The 15,287-nt window shown below is 46.6% G+C and overlaps 1 protein-coding gene across 1 annotated transcript in view; it reads left to right on the top strand.

Moving 5' to 3' along the window:
- LOC114773374 (SH2 domain-containing protein 3C-like) overlaps nucleotides 1-15,287 on the top strand; it is a 34,263-nt gene that overhangs the window by 1,620 nt on the left and 17,356 nt on the right. Inside the window, 2 exon segments of the mRNA XM_028965826.1 lie at nucleotides 602-1,295; nucleotides 6,346-6,385. Coding sequence (XP_028821659.1) covers nucleotides 602-1,295; nucleotides 6,346-6,385 — 734 coding nt within the window.

Here is a 15,287-nt window from a genome sequence, read left to right as displayed (position 1 = left end):
TGCAGAGAGCAATATTTAAATATTATCGAAATCTTTAGTCTTCAGAATTTATAGTGATTTATTTGAACAAATTAATTAAATGCACATAATGAATGCACTGTAAACCACTATTTAGTATCATTTTTTAAATTATAATTTGTAACTTGCTTTTAGTATGTCAGCAGTTTTTATCTTTGAAATATTAAATATAAAATGGGTGACAAATATAATTTTATTTTATTTTTTAAAAATTGGCAATGCACTACTATTATCATCTTAAACTCTTCTGTACAGGTCTTTCCTCCCATGATACAGAGGTGTTAACATTCTAGATTAAATGTTTGAATTGAGCCGCGCCGAGAGAGATGCTATTGGCTTTCATGCTTTATTCAGTCTCGCTATGGTGGACATTTAGACAGCTGGGGGTCTCTGAAGGACAAGTGCCAGCAGAAATCCACTATAATTATCCAGTTTTTCCTAGTGGTGAATAACTTGGACTTAACTTGAGTGAGTTCTTTGGTGTCTGATGCCTGTAAGATGTTTATTCGTATTCGTAAGGCAGTTCTAGAAAACAGAGAATCTTCTTTTTAAGATTTCGCAACCCTTTATTTTCTCTCTGCAGCCTTCAAGTGGTTCAGCCTCTCCAATCTCTCCTTTCGACGATCGTCGTTGGTCAAATCTGAGAAATCCCAAGCAAAGGATGAGCCCACCCTCTCAGAGACATCAGTTGATGACATGTACATGAGGGAGCGTACCCACAGCTATGTTCGCTCAAATGAGAATTATACCCACGTAGGCACCATGCCACGCCTGTTCACCAAACGGAAAGACAAGAGCAATAAAAGCAGCAAGAACACACCTGGTGAGTCTGGATCTGGGGTGGGCATGAGGAGGATGGGGGACAATGTTCCCAGTTCCCCTCTGCTCAGTGTATTGTCCAGCCAGGCTACTCCATCTCTGCAGGAGACCACTGTTGGTGACGCTGGCCTCCAAAATCCTGGAGGTGGTTCAGATGGTGCATGCAGTGGAAGAGTTGTGGCGACCCCTACGGAGATGGAGCCCACATGCAGAAGTCCATACAGGCCTTGTCTGAGTGCAGCAGCAATCCCATGTGGTCCAAACAAAAACTCAGATTCAGGGATTCTAGGAATTCCAGATGCCTTTACAAAAGACAAGGCACCACCACCTAAAACCCCGCACCAAATGGTGCTGCCCATGAAGAGGGTCCATCAGCCTGACAGGAGGCTGGGGCAGAAAACAGAAGAATCCCAGGCTAATCCTCAAAAAATGAGTCTGGAGATAGAGCCAGGGAACAGGTGAGACACTTTAAGTGACTAATAAAGGGTTGCCATGATCCTATATAACCTAGACATAGGTTATACAGGATCTGGGGGGGTCACTGGGGGGTCACAGTGAGACGATCACAACAAGAGATTTAAAAAGATATATACAAAAAAATGTTAAATTAAAATAATGAACTAAAACAAAACACATATGGCTGAAAAGAATTAAGCAGCTGTATAAATCTACAGATGCAAACCACACATTGGGTGTAAAACCAGGAAACCAAGCTGTTTTGTTTTGAATCTCTTAGCTATTTTTCAGAGATTTCTATTTCTATATTTTAATCTTAGGTCAGGTCCCAATGTCACTTGTTCACTAACAAATATGACAAACATGGTTTGGAATTTTTCCCATACATTCTGGTAAAACAGTTGAGCTGAGACGCTGTTGCCAGGTCCGTCTAAATAAAGCATTTAAAAAAAATATTCTTTTGCCTGAAGTCGTGAAGACTCCGAAAAGTTGGCAGGTTAAAACTTGCAAATAATAGTCGTGCTCGGATTTAATCACAGTGATTTATTTGAACAAATTAATTGAATGCACATAATAAATGCAATCTCTTACTCATGATAAAAAAAACATTGCAAACCACTATTTAGTATCTTACAATCTTTAAAATTATCATTTGTAACTTGCTGTTAGTATCTGTCAGCAGTTTGTATCTTTGAAATATGAAATATGAAATGGATGACAACTACAGACCCATCAATTCAAAGTTTTATTTTATTAAAAAAATGTTTCAATGCACTACTATTATCATCTTAAACTCTTCTGTACAGGTCTTTCCTCCCATGATACAGAGGTGTTAACATTCTAGATTGAATGTTTGAATTGAGCCGCGACGAGAGAGATGCTATTGGCTTTCATGCTTTATTCAGTCTCGCTATGGTGGACATTTAGACAGCTGGGGGTCTCTGAAGGACAAGTGCCAGCAGAAATCCACTATAATTATCCAGTTTTTCCTAGCGGTGAATAACTTGGACTTAACTTGAGTGAGTTCTTTGGTGTCTGATGCCTGTAAGATGTTTATTCGTATTCGTAAGGCAGTTCTAGAAAACTGAGAATCTTCTTTTTAAGATTTCCCTCTGTGGTGGAAATGACATTTCAGACCCTTTATTTTTTCTCTCTGCAGGCTTCAAGTGGTTCAGCCTCTCCAATAAAGCTTTATTATTCTTTTGCCTGAAGTCGCGAATGCTCTTCAGGCAAAAGAAAAATTGTGAGGTTAAAACTTGCAAATAATGCAAATAATACATACATATATTTTTTAGAAATCTTCATCCATTTACCCCTACTGGCTCACAGACGCGTTGGCGTGGTTTCCGCTCTGAACCTGGCAACCCGCGGGATGGGTTCGGTTATGAAGGTTTTCAACAGGTCTGTGCGTCGGGCTTCACATCACCGCCCTGAACCAGGATCCGTCTGTTGGACAGGGGGTCGTGCCTAAATTCGGTACGGAGCAAACTTCTAAAGTACCGCGGTTGCCGGTTCCTTTCTGGTCCAGTCCGGAGTATCCGGCATGTTTTCTGGGAGCAGCCCAGAGAGGAGTTTAAGGTGAGACTTCCTCTCTTTCTTAAAACTCACCATTAACTGATACCGTATTGTATTAAATTATTTCAGACAACTTGTATATATACTATACTCTATATATATATATATATATATATATATATATATATATATATATATATATATATATATATATATATATATATATATATATCTCTCTCTCTCTCTCTCTCTCTCTCTCTCTCTCTCTATCTCTCTCTTCTCTCTCTTCTCTCTCTCCTCTCTCTCTCTCTCTCTACTCTCTCTCTCTCTCTCTCTCTCTCTCTCTCTCTCTCTCTCTCTCTCCGCTTTGCCCCTTCCCTTTTGCCCCTTCCCTTTTCCCTTTTTCCGCTCTCTCTCTCTCTCTCTTTCTTTTCCCCGCCGTTTCTGGTTCGGTTGTTTTAGGGATGATAATCCAACTTCCTCAACAAGCAAGTAAAATTATGAAGCTGTGTTAATTTCATTTTCCATATAAGGCACAGGTCAGTGGCTCTTTAATATTCAAACAGTTTATATAGCTTCTTAATAAAGTTATGGTGGGCTGTGAATGTGGGAGAGACTGGGAGGAAATGCCTGCCTGTCATTCCAGGGCTCTGAACTTTCGCATCTTCCCACGGCAGACGGATTCCCGGCCAGCGTTATCGCTCTGATTTATTGAGTGGGGCGCAGGTTATGGGGTCCTTTGTGAAGTGCTCCTGCACACAGCTCCTCTGTGGACTGCGCTCACTTAATTCTCCCCCCGATGCCATGTAGCTCAGGGATTAAAAATCCAATCATGCAGAAGGCAGAGTGTAAGCCGCTCAGTATCTGGACGAGCGGGATCAGCCAATAAATCCTCCAGATTCTGGAGAGTGTGTGTGTGTGTGTGTGTGTGTGTGTGTGTGTCCACTACCAGTGACTAGAAACCAAGTGAACACACACATATGGCTCCAATTTTTGGCTTTGACGGTAATCCTTTCCTGAAGAAACTTTGCTTGACATTTGTCCAAAAAACTGTATCTATGCTCTCTAGTTTGGAGCCGGAGCTTTTACAGAAATCCAGTTTGGAGGTCAGGATGTCCCATCAAGATAAATGTCCGTGGTTGGCGTTGAAGGACAGCAACAGATGCTTCCCGTCTGGATTTTACTCCATGACAAATGGTTAAAGTTCTCACTGTAGAGGTGGTGCAGCACCATTCACGCGAGCTTTTAAGCGCGACTCGCCGGCTTCTTTGGAAACTGATGGGAACTGTAATGAAAAAAGAGTGGAAACTTCGCTCGGGAATACGGAGGTTGAGAAGGGGCCTTCTCAGGAAGCTTGGAGAACTCCTGAGCCTTCCTGCTTTTGTCCTCGCCTGTCTTTAAACAAAAGGCCTGAATTCAGTGAGGCTCTGGGATGTCCCCCATCCTGATCTTTGGCAGGAGAGGTTATGGCTTTCGCCGGTTCACACTCTCAGAAGAAGGGAGGAGATACCTCTGTCCTTAAGTGTTTCAAATGCAGCCCAGAGAGTGAGTCAGGGTAATATAATGGATAGACGTGATCCTGGATCTGCAAGGTGCAAGTACAGAAGGTAGAGGTCAGGTTCCTCATTAACAAACTAGAGACTTGAGAGATGGGCTGAAAACTTTATTAATTCCCTGACAATAAACAAGCAAGACAAGTATCAGCTGTTCTTGCCATAGATCTACCTACCTTTCACTATAAATGACATCAAGATTTTTAAGATAGCAGACTATACGTTGTGGAATGAAATGACTGTGGCTATATTGAAATTCTTGCACATAGAGACCACTGGGGGGAGCTCTGACATAGATGCGACGCTGCGTATCCTCTCCACCGGCTCGATGTTTAAAAGCCGTTTTGGTGACGCCCTGCGTGTAATCTCGCCTGGCGAGCCGTACGGGGACTTGGGCGCCATCCAGCTTCGCCATGAGCGCATTTTTCATGTGCGATTCTTCTGCAGAGAGACCCGGGCATTTGATCCGGCTCTACAGCGAGCATACAGAACAGGCTTCTGTTCCCTGGCTGGGGCTGATTGATCCTGCCCTACATGGGAGCCCCTTCTCTGGGTTTTGAGCTCATCCAGCAGTTACCCAGGAGGCTCTTGTAAACTGTATTTGTGGTCGGACTGCAACCGTCTCTTAAATTTGGGCATAGTGGGAGAACAGAGTGTTGACCAATGTTCCTTATGTAAATTTTTTATTCTGACTCAGATGTTCTAAGGTCATTTGTCCATTGGTAATTGTCATAATTATCATTTTGTTATTTGTAACATGTGTTTTTGCAGCTTTTGAGAAGTTTAGACCATCAGCCAGGGTGTCCACCAGGCTAGTGTCTCCTCATCCTTTATCTCTAGCTGTCTTCCATCAGTGCAACCACAGCTCCAACATAAATCTCAAAACATCAACCCTGCAAGGCTAAGACTAAATATTCAGCTGTACAGACAGCAAATCTTTATTATTTAATAAAAAAAGCACACATGAAGAACTCTCAGACACCCAGTGTGTTGTCCCAGGCAGTTTGCTCTGTCGTTTTTTCACTGATGCTCCATTCAGCGGAGCAGCTCTCTGTCACACTGGACTATGAATAAAGAGAACGAGGCAGAGAGAGAGAGAGAGAGAGGCAGAGAGCCACCCATCTCCCTCAGAGACCGTCATTAATACTGCAGCCCCGTATTGGCTGACAGATGAAATGAGTTGACCTTGGGGCCCGAGCTTGCTGTTGACTCACAGACCTCTCTGTATTTATAATTTAGCAGCTATGAGGATAAAAATGGCCCCTTGTCATCTGTATTTCTGCAGATGGATACCCAGCATCAGCTGGTGCGTCATGTTGCATGATGCCTGAAATCATTAGACTTAAGTTGCTGTACATACTTTTCCCCTCTATGTTTTGGTAGACTTTCACTAAAACGTCACAGCAAAATGACAAATTAGTTGTGAATTTGTGCAAATTTCATGTAGGGATTCCATAAATGAATTAAAAAAACCCACTGTGGACCTTGTGCAAACTACAGACACATGGATCTAAATGGGAACCTTGTCCCCATTTCCTTCGCACACAACTGGTTAACGAGATGTCACGATGTGAGCGAGAGACAGAGGCAGGTAGAGCCCCAAAAAATGCACAAATTTGTATTTATTGAAGCAGTATGACAAACAAAAATGGGATCAGGTCAAAAATAATTCTACCATTATGTAGAATCACAAAACTTCAATTATCAAATATCAATTATACACAATCAATAATCAGCCGGATCCCTCAATCTCTACAGGGACCCAGCTACTGATGTTCTCACGGACACCAGACATGACATAGCGTGTAGAGGATGGGGTCCCACCATCAGGTTCACCGGGCTGGAGAGGAGTGGGAAGTGAGCTCATGCGAGAAGGGGACAATGTGTTTTCCTGTTTGGACAGAGCGCGGCCTTATTGTTTTCGGAGCTCAGATGTTAGAACGTTCAGTGGCTGCGTACTGAATCTTCTCTCTTTCGTTCACAGCCACATGGAGTGTCCAGAGGTCCAAGGAGAATATGTGCACGTGAGTTGATCAGTGTCTGTCTCTCCGTCTGTCTCTCTGTCCTTTCTTTTCCGTCTCGGTTTATGGCGGTGGAATTGAGCTGCATGGGTATAAATGATGGGAAGATTCAGGCACAATTTAGCATCTTGTAAGTATTATCCCACATTAAGCTTGAATAGTATATTCAACAATAATTTAGCATTTATTGTTAGAACTATAAGTATAGTTCTTTCCATTTACAGCATTTAGCAGATGCCCTTATCCAGAGCCACATACAACCAATAGTTACAGGGACAGTCCCCCTGGAGACACTCAGGTTTAAGTGTCTTGCTCAGGGACACAATGGGGGTTTGAACCTGTGACTTCATAGGCGAGTGTGGTACATGCTAGACAAGTTCTATCGGTCCCGCGCTCAACACACAGCGCTGCACTTAGCATCATGCTGCATCATGTAGAGCAATGCAGAAGCCGTCAACTCTCCTCTGATGCGTGTGAGTGTGCATCACACGGCAGTCGGGGGGTAACATGGCCATGGGGGATCAGCGGCAGTCGGGGGGTAACATGGCCATGGGGGATCAGCGGCAGTCGGGGGGTAACATGGCCAGCGAGCTGCCCAGAGCTCTGCTCGATAAAAAGCAGAGAGGGAGGCTGGGATCCAGGGGTGCTTGCCGTGATGCAGATTTCTCCAAGCAGAACTTTCTCTTTGTTGGTCTGAAGTTTCTGAAGATCGGCTTTTGTTTCCATGCTTTGACATTTTCAGGGCATATGTGGAACGACTGCAAAATAATAAAGGCTGATACACGTGCTGTCTGTGGTGTATGGGAGTATGTTTGCGGATGATGTTGCGAGAAAAGAGGTTTAAAATGCAGAAGGTTGCATTATCTCAGGGATCCAGATGCCAGGTACCCTTTAGAGGGGAGAGATGATCTCTTGCAGAATGCCTAGTGAAGGTTAAAAAGGTTGGTTTAAGGTGAAAATACCTTCACTGTCTTGAATTAAACAACATTTCCATTTCCATTTCCTGCATTTACCAGACGCCCTTATCCAGAGCGTCTTACAATCAGTAGTTACAGGGAAGACACTCAGGGTTAAGTGTCCTGCTCAGTGACATGATGTTAGTAAGTGGGATTTGAACCTGGGTCTTCTGGTTCACAGGCGAGTGTGTTACCCACTAGGCTACTAGCACCCCAAACCAGACCAGATGATGGTATTATAGACATTGTTGACTGTCCACTGAAGTTGATTCGAATCCAAATGAATAATCTAGTTTTTCCACATTGCTGTGGTGCAAACAGTGGGGATTAGAGAAGGTTTGAATGAAAATTTCCATCAGGGTAACAGGACCCCTGCAGAATCATCTTGTTGGTTTTAGTTGGTTTAGTTGTTACGTGGCCAGTAGATGGTGCTGTAAGCCAGTTTATTTCCTGATAATGTAACGTGGCCGTAGCCCGACATGACCCTGTACCCACAGACCGACCCACTTAAATAGGAAAAGTTCACCAGTTCACATGAAGTGCAGAAGAGACAGCAGTGTTCACGGGGTTCGTCTCTGGCCTCTGTGAGGGCCGGAACTCCCTCCGCCTGCACCCTGCTCTCTCCGAGCTGCATCCCAGCACTCTGAAACTTTAATGCTTGACTCACGCTTCACTGAGAGCTTTGGCCTGAATGTCCCGGACAGGCCGGTACGGAAGGAAAGCGGGCTGAGACGAGGTGGATGTGGGGAGGGGGGAGATTTTTGGGGATGAAAAGAGCCGAGCGGTGACTGACGCTGAGGGGCGTTGAGAACGAAAAGAAAAGAACTACAGGAATGAGCTGCATGAGAAGAGCGGAGAGCAGGAGCAGCTTGGAAACGAATGCAGGGGGTGGAGGTGCCCAGCTGTGATGGCAGGGGCCAGGAAAGTGGGGGGGGGGGCATTTATTCACTAGTCTACACCGGTAAAGCTGATCCAAACAATACAGAAAGAGAGATAGATACTGGGGGTAGGGGGTGGGGGGCACTGAGAGGGGGGAGGAATTGTTTTGGGGGTGGGGCAGCACCGTGGTTGCCGAGGCAATGGAGGGAGCAGGTGTATTTGGAGATAATTATGGGCTGTCGCACACACTCACAAGCGACTTCTGGATCAGAAACACACTCCACCTGGGAGAGATGGAGCGATTTTGGGAAGGAGGGATGAAAGACACAGCTGGTGTTATGAGGTGGAGGAGGGGAGACCCCTCATCCACACCATGTCCACTGAGCACTGAGAAGATGTGCCAATGAAATCAACACTGAATCACGCCCACCGACTGAACCGCTACAGTTACATACTGATCACACCTATAACTACATATCCCAGGATGCAATGCTGTGTAAGAAAATAGGAGTGGAGAGCGAGTTACACTTACTGGTACTGGGTGGATACGGTGGTGGGGAAAGTGGCGGAGGCTGCTGGTTGTGAGTGTGTGTGTGTGTGTGTGTGTGTGTGTGTTCATTATCAGAGAGCCCATAGGCTCAGGGGGAGCTCTTCTATTGTGTTCTAAAAATCTGCCTGCAAGATGACAACAAGCTAATTAATATTTAACTCCATTCAGATTCCTGACACAGGCAGATGAGGAGATAGTGAGAGCAAGAGAGAGAGAAGGTGTGTGTGTGCATGCAAGAGAGAGAGAGTGAGCGTGTGTGCGCATGCAACAGAGTGAGTGTGTGTGTGCGTGCAAGAGAGAGAGTGTGTGTGTGTGTGTGTGTGTGTGTGTGTGTGTGTGTGCATGCAAGAGAGTGTGAGTGTGTGTGTGCGTGCAAGAGTGAATGTGTGTGTGTGTGTGTGTGTGTGTGTGTGCAAGAATGAGAGTGTGTGAGTGTGTGCATGCTAGAGAGAGAGTGTGTGTGTGTGCGTGCAAGAGAGTGAGTGAGTGTGTGTGTGTGTGTGTGTGTGTGTGCAAGAGAGTGTGAGTGTGTGTGTGCGTGCAAGAGTGAATGTGTGTGTGTGTGTGTGTGTGTGCATGCTAGAGAGAGAGTAAGTGTGTGTGCGTGCAAGAGAGTGAGTGAGTGTGTGTGTGCGTGCAAGAGAGTGAGTGAGTGTGTGCATGCTAGAGAGAGAGTGAGTGTGTGTGTGTGTGCGTGCAAGAGAGTGAGTGAGTGTGTAAGGGTCCTGCTTTACTTTTCATTTGGTGTGTGAAGAGAGGAAAAAATCACTGGAGAAGTAGAGAGGAGAAGCGGGGTGGGGAAAACATGACGGAGCGCAGAGAGTGAAAAGAGTGATTCAGAGACAATGAAGAGGAATTTGTGTGTGTGTGTGTATTTGTATGCTAATAGGAATAGCACAAAAGATTCATATTCAGAAAAGAAAATAAGCCAAAATATTTGTATACTGAGGTTCAGTTTAGGTTAGATAAGTCTTGCATTAGCTACAGTGTACAGTTAGTTACATTAATTAATAACACATTTATTATACCTGGCACTCCCATCAACTTTCAAATTGTGTGTGTGTGTCTGTGTGAGTGTGTGTAGCCCCAGCTGAGAAATATTATTTATGGGAGTCACAAATGACTCTCTCTCTCTCTCTCTCTCTCTCTCTCTCACACACACACACTACTCTCCACAGCAGGTTATTAAAAAAGTCATGCACACACCAGCAGGCTACTACTGTGTGTGTGTGTGTGTGTGTGTGTGTGTGTGTGTGTGTGTGTGTGTGTGTGTGTGTGTGTGTGTGTGTGTGTGTGTGTGAGTGTGTGTAAGTGTGTGTGTGTGTGTGTAAGTGTGTGTGGTGAAAGATGATTTCTGTGGTTCTGGTCACTGTGGGTTCTGGGATCATCTGGGTCCACTGCTGCATCGAGCACTAATGAGCGCCTTCTTATTGTACTCGAACCACCAGCCCCACTTGGCCGGTTCCTCGTGCACATCACTCCCAAACACAGCAGAGGTGACCTCAAAAATAAGGACATTTCCAAACACACCCTCCCCCCACACACCCACACACACACACACACACACACACGTACTCTGCAGTGCAGCACTGACAGAATTCTGGCAGAATTTCATGATGCCGCTGTCGAGGCTGTGGATCGGTTGCCATGGCGAGGCGTCCTGTGTGATGTCATTCTTCCTCCCCGGGAGATGCTGCCTCCACCCGGGACTGATGGAGGTTCGCCTGGTGTGTGTGTGTGTCGTTTGCTCACAGGCACAAATGACTTGTCTCTGCATTATTTAAATACACACACACACACACACACACACCTCCACTGTGTGTCTGTGCCCAGCCGGTCGGAGCGCACATGAGTGTGTTAGTGTGTGTTTGTGGGGTCCTCAACCGCACCACCCCGGGTCCTTTTCAAGAAAGAATGAAAGGCGCTGAAAGGCGTGAGCCTCTCTCTCTCTCCCTCTCTCTCTCTCTCTCTCTCTCTCTCTCTCTCCCCCCCGGTATTGTTCGTGGCCGGCGGAGGAGGGGGTGGGTGGGGTCCGCCGGCAGAGCACGGGAGCATCCCTCCCTCCCTCGGCCCTCCCCCACCCGCTCCGCTCATCGGAGAGCGATGAGGTAATCCTGCCGGCTCGGCGAGAGCGAGCCAGATCTGCCGGCGCCGGGCTGGGATGACGTTCGCGCCGGTGCCGTAGCAGAGCGGAGCCGGTCCAGGGGCGTGACCCAGGGGGTTCTAGGGTAAAGGGTCAGGGAGCCAGAGGAACGTCGGGAACCATGACGGAAAGGTGCAGCTTGTGGAGCGCGCTCTCCACCGCCGCCTGCTGCTTCTACCGGAGCTCCTTCATGCAGGTGCAGGTGAGCGGGGCGTCTGAGTGTGTGTGTGTGTGTGTGTGTCGCTTTGTCACACACGTACATCGCTGTGTTTAGTTGATTGAAAGCGTGCATGTGCTTTATTGTTATTGTGCGTCTGTGCATGTGGTCAAGTGCTTCTGAGCTTTTTGTCGCGTCTCCGCCATCACACACACACAGTCGCCTCTACGGTCCCTCAGTCGCCACTTGGCAGAGGGAGACTGTGTCGCGTCGTGTGTAGGAATGGACACGCAGGGCTGAAACCGGAGCCGGCACGAGCTTTTTATATATCGGGCCGAGAAGAGAAGCTCCACTATCCCGTTCCTCCAACGAAAGGGCCGCGTCCTGAAGCCCCAGCTGCCCTTTGTGGGTTCATCAGGCCGTCGGGTGGGGGACACGGGGCCGCTCGACCGTGTTTGACTGCCATAATGGCTGAAGTTCTGGGGATTTTTATCACACACACACACACACACACACACACACACACACACACACACACACCTTGGAATCTTTGAGCTTCTGCTCAGCCGGGTGGAACTGACTTTGAGAGCTGGGCAGATTTGATGAGCTGGAGAAGTGTATTTGTGTCAAGGTCTAAGTCTCCTGTCTCACCTTCTCCTGTGGTCCATTGGGATGTCATGCTGGACATCTGAGAGGAACAATGTTCCCGCCATAAAATCCTGAATGAAACATTTACACACACCCTCTCTCTCTCTCTCTCTCTGTCTGTGCGTCTATTTGAAACGTCCAGTTGGTTCTCAGTAGGGTTCATCAGTCTGGTGAAGCTCCACGCAGGCCAAGGTGGGCAGGATGCTCGATCAGCTTGGTTACTCCCATAGTTCACAGACATGCAGTTCAGACCCCAGGTAACCTGGACCTGGATGAGTGGCTTCAGAAAATGCTTGACACGCCGTGTGACTATGAAGGCCTGTGATTGGCTGGTGGAATTAGCAGCTGCTCTAATAAAACATTAGTTATTACAAAAATTACAAAATTACATTTGTCATGTTTTATTGTTTGGTAAAAGCACGATTCATAGGTACATAGGTGTGTAAAAAAATACCAATCACCTTCATATCTTATCTGGATGTGAAATAGAGTGTAAAGGTGAACAGAAGGCTGCACCTGCTTAGATTTAAAACATACATTCAGAATGTGTGCTGTGCTGTGGGTGAGAAATAACTGATAATAAATAAACTCCAGAGGGTTAAAGAGTCAGAAATGATCTGACTTTATCGGGGTTGAAGGTGTGGGACCCCAGTCGTTTCAGGGGAAAAGTCTCAGCGGCGTGTCACAGCGGCGTCACAGCGGCGTGTCACAGCAGGTTATTGATTTGGGCCGTTACCCAAACACGGCCGGGGATCAGCAGAGTTCTTACTGTCCGTGTCGGAGAAACGGTTTCAGCATCGGCCTCTTTCACTTCCGTTTGTCATATTGAGGTCAGTACCATCACCTTAACATCACCGATCCCCCTTGAACCCAATCCCGCTCCAGCTCAAGTGTGTGTGTGTGTGTGTGTGTGTGTAAAGTCGTTTAAACTGGGCCATTCTGCCGAGTGATTTAACCCCAGTCTCCCCATCTGGCCCCTCTGCCGTCACACTTTGATTCGTTTAGAGATTCTTAATCCTCTTGTGTCTGCGTCTGCCAGCTTACCCCGTCTCACGCTATGATGCCTTCTTCCTTCCTTCCTTCCTTCCTTTCTCTCATTTTTCACCCCGTTTCTACCACTGACTCTGATGCTTTCTCAACTTGACAATACAAGCTGCATTACAAAATATTAATTTCATCGACATGTAGTCACTCGCTCAGTAACCAACTAACTTAGGAGCCAGAGCCCATCTGGAGACACCGGGCGCAGGACATTAAAACCAACTAAATTAACCATACAATCAAAACCCTACGAATACAAATAGAAATATGCAAGTGCTTAACTTAATTTACCTAGACAAAAATAAGTGAATGAAATAAAATACCAAAAAAAGTCATTCTTTTAAGATGCCTTCGCATCCCCAGCTGGCCCATGTGGCCCATTTAGTGGGTCTGTGGGTGGTTCACTTTCTCTTCCATCTCTTCCATCTTCATTTATCCCTCTCTCGCCATTTCCTTGTATTCTCATTATCTTTCTCTTGGCCTTATGAGTCTTCTGGTAGGTTTATCTCAATCCATCTCTCTATCTCATGTCTTTTTATCCCTTGGTCCATCATTCCTCCTCAGTTTCTCAATCTTGATCTCACTCTCTCTCTTTCTATCTGTCTCAGTCTGTATCTCCTCTTCTGGTCTCATTTGTTGGAGCAGTTCTTCTCTTTGTTCTCCTCCTCCTCCTTCCCTCTTTCATTAGTCCATGTAAGTGTGTGTGTCACCCGCTGTCCCGCACCCCGCATCATCATGGTCAGGGTCCCAGCTGTGGTCCTCTCACCCCTCCCTGTCTCTGTCTCTCCCGCCTTTAATATTGAATTATGCATGTTGTAATCCCTGTTTTTATACGCTCTCTCTCTCCCTCTCTCTGTCTCGCCGTCTCTCCGCAAATCCTCTTTCCCGCCGCCTCCCCCAGGCAGCGGCGGCTAAGTGCCCGTTTAACCAGAAGTTGAAGAGACGAGCCGGGGCTGTGCCGAGCAGGAGCGGCCAATTACGCCGCGGCCGCTTCAGAAGTAATGAGCCACGATGGCCGGGAATAAACAACGTAGAAACTGCCCTCAAATGAGGGGGTTTCTCCCCCAAAGCAAGGATTATCTCACTTACCCCGGGTTTCAAGTTGAATTATGCTTTTTGGCCGAATGTGAGGAAGCTGTGTGTGTGTGTGTGTGTCTGTGTGTGTGTGCGAGCCTTGCCTTGTTTATCGAGCTGGTGCTGTCTAAATCATGCGCGGCTGCTGGACAGCTCCGCGGACCTGACGGACGGGCTGTTTGACAGGTGGGGCCGGGGGCTTGATTGACAGGCTGCTGGGGCAGGACGGCGCTCGGGAGATCAGACCGGCCGCTGTCGCGGTTTGAAGAGCGAGTCTGGTGTGGTGTGTACTTTAGTGTGTGAGATAAGAGCCGGACCGCGTGGGTTCGGGTGTGTGCGTTGGTGGAGCGTGCACACATTTGTTCTGTGTGTGTGTGTGTGTGTGTATTTTTGTGGAGTTTTAGTGATTTTGTAGTATCTGCACAGCTGGGTTGTGCTCCTGTTATAAATATCATTGGAATGTACCTGCAATTCAAAACCTGCAGTTTTGGAGATGGATTCTTCTGATATGGAGGCATTTAAACGATACATGTTTGTCCTTATATGTACCATTGTCCTTACAGTGCTTGTGTGTGTGTGTGTGTGTGTGTGTGTGTGTGTGTGTGTGTGTGTGTGTGTGTTGAAAGTAAGAAGTGGCTTTAGATTTAGTAAAACGTTTGTGTTCCTGTCCCTGTCTCTGCTTGAACAACCTTTTATGAAGACTGCAGAGAATTCAAAGAGATCAGCCCATTCAACACACTCTCATACAACCACCACCTTCACCTTGACATTCGGTCGTCTCTGTTTTCATGTCCAATATAACTCAGACACACACACACACACACAAATGGGTTCTTATTGTCAGGTAGCCCCTCACACCATCACAGCCCCTAACATTGGTTAACTTGACCCCTCAGGAATGATGTGGGGTCTGTGTTTGGATTATTAGACTAAGTCCAGCACTTCTCTGCATTGTGTTCAGGGTGCTGGTTCATTTCAGGCATAGTATAGAACCTCAGAAACATGGCTGCTTCCCATTGGTTCCCAGCCACATTTTGAAGAGACTTTAATTAGATCCCTGGAGCATAATGTGCCCGAGAGTGAAACCACGCAGCTCATTATTCTGCCGCGTTCGCTGATCCCCAGCCGCACCCTTATTTGATCAGACAGGATGCCGTGTTCCATTCCTGCGACATTTCGCTCAACACCAACGTCCCATTCCATTCCGAAGCCGTTAAAGACCCCCGGCGGAACAGCCTTGCATCATTTTGGTTTATAGAACTGCGGCCCGTCACCATAAAACTGCCGGCACGTGATTGGCGAAGAGCGCGTGGGAGCAGAGAATTAGCCGGCACACGATAAGCACGATCACCGCTGGAATTAAGACAGCGATTATGCACCCTGACTCCATACCGCAACGCAACACTGATTTGCCGCGATATGGTCCTTAATATGGTCCTTAATTACCAGTAACTAAT

Source organism: Denticeps clupeoides, unplaced genomic scaffold (assembly GCF_900700375.1).
Source record: "Denticeps clupeoides unplaced genomic scaffold, fDenClu1.1, whole genome shotgun sequence".
Lineage (NCBI taxonomy): Eukaryota > Metazoa > Chordata > Actinopteri > Clupeiformes > Denticipitidae > Denticeps > Denticeps clupeoides.
This window is presented reverse-complemented; position numbering and strand designations above follow the sequence as displayed.